Source organism: Dipodomys ordii, unplaced genomic scaffold (assembly GCF_000151885.1).
Source record: "Dipodomys ordii isolate 6190 unplaced genomic scaffold, Dord_2.0 Scaffold91, whole genome shotgun sequence".
NCBI lineage: Eukaryota > Metazoa > Chordata > Mammalia > Rodentia > Heteromyidae > Dipodomys > Dipodomys ordii.
In genome coordinates, this window is record NW_012267307.1 from 4,446,464 (window position 1) to 4,452,966 (window position 6,503).

General features: G+C 60.0%; 1 protein-coding gene across 1 annotated transcript in view; it reads left to right on the forward strand.

Moving 5' to 3' along the window:
- The window catches only part of Nfatc1 (nuclear factor of activated T-cells, cytoplasmic, calcineurin-dependent 1), a 117,471-nt gene that overhangs the window by 68,360 nt on the left and 42,608 nt on the right, over positions 1 to 6,503 (forward strand). The window contains exon 11 of the mRNA XM_013026119.1: positions 731 to 1,086. Within this exon, the coding sequence (XP_012881573.1) occupies positions 731 to 1,086 (356 nt within the window). The remainder of the gene's footprint in view (positions 1 to 730; positions 1,087 to 6,503) is intronic.

A 6,503-nucleotide genomic window follows, 5' to 3' on the forward strand; every position in this document is an offset into this window, starting at 1 on the left:
GGCCTGTCCCCGGGCGTCCCCGGGCCGTCCCTGTGGCTCTTGCAAACGGCTGTGGATGCCCCAGCAGGAGGTGGGCTCGGGGTCCCGGCGCTCCCTCCCCTGCCTGCCCCAACATGGGCACTGCCGGGCAGGAGCTGGGGCCAGCCCCAGCAGCCACACCTTCTCCTGGCTCCTCTCACCGCGCAGAGCGGCGCGGCCTGGCCTGCCTGGCGGCGTCTGGAGAGCCTCTGGTCACCAGTGGGACTCGGGAGGGGAGGAGGGACAGGTAGCTCCCTGCCCGCCTCACAGGTCCTCCTGGCCGGCCACCGCGTCCCTCCTGCAGCGACAGCTGGATTTCCAGGCCCTGCACGCCTTCCCGACTCTGTCTGCCCACAAGCAGAACTTATCAGTAGCAGCAGGGTGCAGCTCCTCCGCTCCCAGCTGAAGTTTTCACTTTGATTACTACAAATCCTCAGGCCCCTGGGCCCAAAGCTCCTACTGCAGTTTGCAAATGGATTTTTATAGCACGTTAGTGCTGGGGAGATTCCAAGGAAAATAGTCCTCTCCAAATCAGAACCAGCTGCGACTTTCCCGGCCTGTGACTCACCGGGTGTTTAATTGGGTGGGAGAGGCGGCCGAGACACAGGGCTCAGTCAAGCCGGTGTTTGTTTTGCTCGGGTATCCTAGCCACAGCCTCCCAGCGTACCATCCACACCGCATGTTTACTTAACTTTCTCTTCCCTCCTCACAGTTCCAATGATAAAGATGGAACCCACTGATGACTTCGAGTCCTCCCTGGCCTGTGGGCCCGTGAGCCAGGGCCTGAGTCCCCTCCCCAGGCCCTGCTACAGCCAGCAGCTCGCCGTGCCGCCCGACCCAGTCTCCTGCCTCGTGGCCGGCTTTGCCCCCTGTCCACAGAGGAGCCCCATGATGCCAGCACCTCCCAGCACAAGCCCAAAGCTCCAGGACCTCTCCTCCGTGGCCTACACCAAGGGCGTCTCTGGCCCGAGCCTCGGTCACCTGGGACTTCAGCCTCCCGCAGCGGATGCCCCGGCCGTGCAGCCGGGCTCTGCGGAGCAGCCCCCGCCCGCCCTGCTGCAGCCCCAGGTGAGTCCACATCTGAGCAGTAGCTGCTCCCTTGGTTGCCAGCAGGCGCTCTGTCCCAACAGCCCCTCTTCTCCACCGCCGGCCGCCGCCCACGAACCAGCCTGCTCGCCGTCCTCCGCCCAGCCTCCTGTCCTGGGCCAGCAGCAGCGCCAGCTGCCGAAGGTTCAAAGAAACGTGTCTCCAGCTGCCGGGCCGGCGCCGCTGCCTGAGGCGCGTGAGGATGGTAGTGATAATTTGGCCCCTATTCCTGTAACAATCAAGCAAGAGCCTGAGGAGTTGGACCAGTTGTACCTGGACGATGGTGAGTGTCCGTGCAGGTGTCCCCTCTACCCGCGCGCTCCAGAAGGAAGGAGGGCTGTGTGCGGTGCACCGCCGGGCTGATGGCGGCGGCACTGCGCCAGGCTGTCCACACCGCCTCTGGACAGCGTCGGCCTCGGTGACCTGCCTGTGCGGCACGGGCCGACACTCAGGACCCTCAGGTGAAAGCTGAGTGAGTCACCACTCAGCTGGAGCTCAGAGGAGGCCCCCCGGGGTCCCGGGGCAGCCTGGCCATCACAGCGCATGGACTAAGGGGCACCCTTGAGTACATCGCGTCCCGGCTAGAGGTGTGGACGTTGTAGTCCGGTGGCTGTGTCAAAACTGTCAATGCGGTCCTGACAGCATCACGGGCCCAGTGGACACTGTGGCTCCGGCCAGGCCTCCTCCCGGGGAAGCGTGTAGGACACAACTGACCGTGGTGTGTCTGGCAACAGGCTGAGGTGGTGACACCACCCCTCGGCTGTTGTGTGAGTCTGTGTCGATGTGTTCTTGGGCCCAGCCCGGCCCGCCCACAGCCCTCTCCTCTGCACTGGCGCAGCGGGGTTCCAGGTCCACTGGGGCCGTGGGTATGGCAGTCAGGTGTGGGGCATTTTCCAGGACAGGTCCGGAGCAGGTGCTCACTCCTCCTCTAGCTGGGCCTAGACCCAGCTGGGCCCAGGGCTGCACTTGGGGGTGCGGGGCCTTCCCACTAAGATCAAGGCCGGTAGCTGCCCTTAGCCAATCATCTCCCTCCCTGGCTGCCCTTAACCAATCACCTCCTCCCTGCAACTGCCCTTAGCCAATCAGCGGCCTCCCTGCAGCCGCCCTTAGCTGAAGTTCTCTCCCTCACATCCACACACTCGAGCTTCCGGTGGCCCTGCAAGGAGGCCCGTGGGAAGAGCCTGTGGACGTGGCTCGGTGCTCACTGAGGTCTGGACTCTGCACCTTGTTCTCCTCCGTGGGTTGGTCTGGCCAGGGAATAACGGAGCCTCTTTTAACAGCTCCCTGGAGACAGTCTAGCACTTAGGTGTTCCAGGGGACGACGCTCTGGTGTTTCAGTTTCAAAGGTTCTTGATGAACACTTGCTTGCAAATCCTAACTTAGCGTTTGAGGAGGATGCACACAAGTTCTTGCTCAGAAATTATTAACTCTCAAACCTGGTCCCTGCTCTGTGGCGGCTTGCCGGTGTGCCTGTGTCTTCGTTGTGGTGCCTGGCGTCCACTCCAGATCCACTCCGTAGGCCCCCCAAGATGGCCAGGATCACAGAGATGCTCTGTGATCACAGACGCTGCCTCCTCCTCCGTGTGCAGACCTGCCGCACTCCCAGGGGGTGCCACCTGGCCGCCCTGCCCAGGGAGAACACTGGTGCTTGTGCCAAAATTCTGACTTCTTTGCCCCGGGAAGTGCCGTGTGGTGCTGTGGGAACATTGTCATCTGTCACGACAGTGTGACTGACCAGCCCCGGTCCCCACATCTGGGCAGTACCCTCTGGCCCGGAGACAGGAAGCTGGCCTCAGCCAGGCTTCCCGCTGCCCCGGGTCGCCATGTCAGTGTCAGATGTGACTTTGTTGTGAGCGTGTGACACAGGGCGGTGCGTGTCTGGGAAGGGCCACGCTTCCAGGAAGCGGTGGGCAGCGTCGATGGAGCCTGGTGCTTGCCCTGCGTACGTGGGATTGCTGTGTCGGAGCACTGTCCCCTGGGTCTGTGTCAGAGCCTGAGGCCACCCATAGCATTTTGTGTTGCCATGACGCTTCATGTCATGAGCTGCAAGATTAGAAAGCGGCCGCCAGGAGCTCTCCGAAGGCCGGGTGGGGGCAGGGGCCCATCCGGACCGTGGTGTCTTTCCCCTCAGACTCAGTTTGACTTGGTTGCCCTCCAAGGAAAAGTGTATGGAGACAGGTGGAGACCCAGCTTTGAGTCAGAGGAGTAAACTCTGTTTCAAGTGGCGTCAGTGGCAGGCCATGGAGATGCTGCGGCGTGCAGGAGCTCACTGTGTGTGTGAGCGTGCTGGCGGGGCCGGGGTCTCACCAGGCTGGCTCTGGGCCCCCCAGGGGCTTTCTTCTGGAATCTCCTGTGTGCTGGTAGGGAGCATGTGGCCGTCCTGGCTGAAGGGTCACCAGGAGGCAGGGACAGAGTGGCCGTGACCTAGAGAGCCCTCGGAGATGGACAGGGAGCGGGCAGGACTCGTGCGGCCGGCCCCTCCTCCTCGCGTGCTGCCTCGGCTCCCTCCTTGAATCCGCCTGCCGGGCAGGGCAGGGCTGTTCCACCGGCCTCCTCTCGAGCTAAGAGGAGGCAGGAAGAATCTACTCCACATGTGTACTGGTTTTTATTTGTTTTGCTGGGTTCTGATTTTGCCTTGTAGCACTGCGGTGTGCGTGAGTGTACAGTAACGAGAGATGGTGTCTGGTTCCAGAGAGCCAGGGTGTGTGCGGGGAGCACCAGCTCTCAGAACAAGAGGGGCGTTCAGGCCGAGAGCGCTGGCTCCTGCTTGTTATCCTGGCTACTCACGAAGGATTGTTGTGTAAAACCAGCCCACGCCGAAAAGTCTGTGAGACTCCATTTCCAATCAACAGGCAGAATTCTGGGCTGGAGGTGTGGCTCAAGTAGTAGAGCACCAGCTGTGAGCTTTGGAAAGCTGGGTGAGCACAGGGCTCCCAGTTCACACACACAAGCACACGGCGCTCATGCAGGGGCAGAGCTCACGCTTGTGCTGTCTGCAGAGTGGCGCGCCGGAGCCTGCAGGGCAGCTAACAGCGACGCATCGTGAGAGATGGATTGCCATTTTTAGGACTCCAAAAGTTTTTGTTTCCACTCTAAAGTTTTGCTGTGAGAATACTTGGCCCATAAATAAATTTCAGTGATGACTTCTTCTTTGTTCCCAATGTCTTCATAAGATGTAAGCTTTCCCCTTAGATTTCTCAAGAAAGGCTGAACCACAGGGCCACACTTTGAGGGTGTTAGTGTCCTGGACTTCACGTTAGTTAAACGTAGAGCAGTTCTGTTTCATTGCTTATGTGCCTCGGAGCTCCACACGGCTCCTTCCCTGAGCTGCCGGTAGCAGAGTGGAGTCACGTGATGGCGCTCTGGTCCCAGGGGACTCGTTCAGTGGCACACGTAATGTGCTGTCTCCCTCGCACATTCCCGTTCTCATTTCACACATCTGGAAACTCCCAAAGTCCTGAGGCACATGGAGATGATTCCACGCACCACAGGGCACCAGCCAAAGTCGCAGACGGAGGCCTGGACTCCTTGGGAGGAGGGGCCTGTGGCAGAGTCAGGGCCGGAGGCCCCTCCTCCTGCCGGCCGCCCTCCCCCACCTCCACCCAGCAGCCGCCACAATCGGGCCTTTCAGCTCCGCCACAGGCTCTTGGGTGTCCCGAGGTCTCCATGTCATTAAAACCACAAGCAGGTAGACAAGGCGGTCCGGTCGTGTCTGCCGGCTGTGCTAGCTCTCCCCGTTCACCCGCCCCTTCTTTCCTGAGCTTAAGTTGCTCTGGGAGAGAACAAAAAGCTTTCCTCATGGAAAGTTTTACTAAGCTGGCCGGGAGCCCAGGTCTGAGTCTTTCCTGTGGCTAACGATGATTGCTAGAGCCTGTGTGCAGCCATCAAACAGGAGCACAGACCTGGGCCGCCACAGGATGGCTGGAAGAAAGAACTCCGTCACGCAGCCCACTCCCGGGGCCAGCCCCCTGCGCGGGGGTCACAGAGGAGTTGGAAGGCACAGACACAGTACTGTGCACTACTCGGCGACAGACTTCTGTTGGCAGCGTAAGCAGCAGGCACAGGAGCAGCTCTCCTGCTTCCCCCAGGCCCCGGTGCCACCGCTGCCTGTGCAACCCAGCCTCTGTTTGCCAGGCTGTGTGTGTGTGTGTGTGTGTGTGTGTGCGTGTGCATGCCACAGTATGTCTCTCTCTCTCTCACACACACAGGCACACACGGGCTGTTCCAGTTCTTGCCCAGTGTTTGCTCTCCTGTCCGCCCCCCACCTCGGGGAAAGGCAGGAGAGGCGGCCTGAGTCTGAGGACAGAGGCAGGGGCCGGGCCGGCCCAGGCCAGCCGTGTCTGGCGTCCGAGCTTGTGTGGCCGGAGCTGTGGCTCTGGGCGGCAGCCGGCCCTGGCAGCTGTCACGCTCTTTCAGCAGGGCATGTGTGTGTGCACCGAGGACACGCACACCCGTGCTCCGGCGTGTCAGCTCTGTCACCTGCTGGCCGTGGCACCTGGGGAAGGAGAGGCCCACGGGGCACTGGAGCTGAGGGTCCGGGTGCTGTTTCTACTTGCCTGGTGTAGACATGAAGAATACAATGCTTTGCATCATGCTTTATTTCGAATCAAATGATCCTTTATACTCACTGTCCTCTGCAAACTTGAAGGGGAAATTTGAAGCGATTCTTTCTGCTGCTTTTAACAGCTTTTTACTCCTTAAAAAAATGGAGCTTAGCTTATTTCCTTCTTTAAATAGTTTTTGAAATTATTAACTTGAGGGAAGATAAAGAATGAGTTAGAAAAGGTTCTGTGAACCTGAGGGTTACAGCAGCCGTCAGTCGGTAGTGAGCAGGCCGCTGTTCAGCTGTGACCGTCCGGCAGTGTGGATCTGTGTTTGTGGTGTTTTGTTACTGCTTCTCCTGGGCGAGGTCTGAGTCGTAGCACAGTGGTGGTGTTTGAGTTGTTCGTGATCACAGTGCTGGTTTTTCCACTTCCTTCTACAGAAAGGTTCAGTCCTCACAGAAACGCCTTCCCTGACTCCTCCCCATCCACACTCAGCCCGCATGGCGGTCTGCGCGGCTCTGTCCTTGGGTACGCTCAGCTCAGAGCATCCTCACTTCAGAACGAGCACCCTCTGTGATCGGGCAGATAGCTCACCGCCAGCAGAATGCACAGCTGTAAAGCCTGGCGGCTGAGGCGGAGTACCCATGAGGCCCCACGCCCAGTGCTCCTGGGAGCACTCGTGGCCCGGGCGGTGAGCGCCTGAGGAGCAGGCAGGCCCAGGGTCTGGGCCCTGGAGGGGAGGTGAGTCCCTGTGGAGCAGCCAGGCCCAGGGTCTGGACTCCGCTCAGCTCTGAAGCCTGAGGAAGCAAAGCACGCCCTGTTCTTCATCTAAGATTCCTTTTTTTTTTTTTTTTT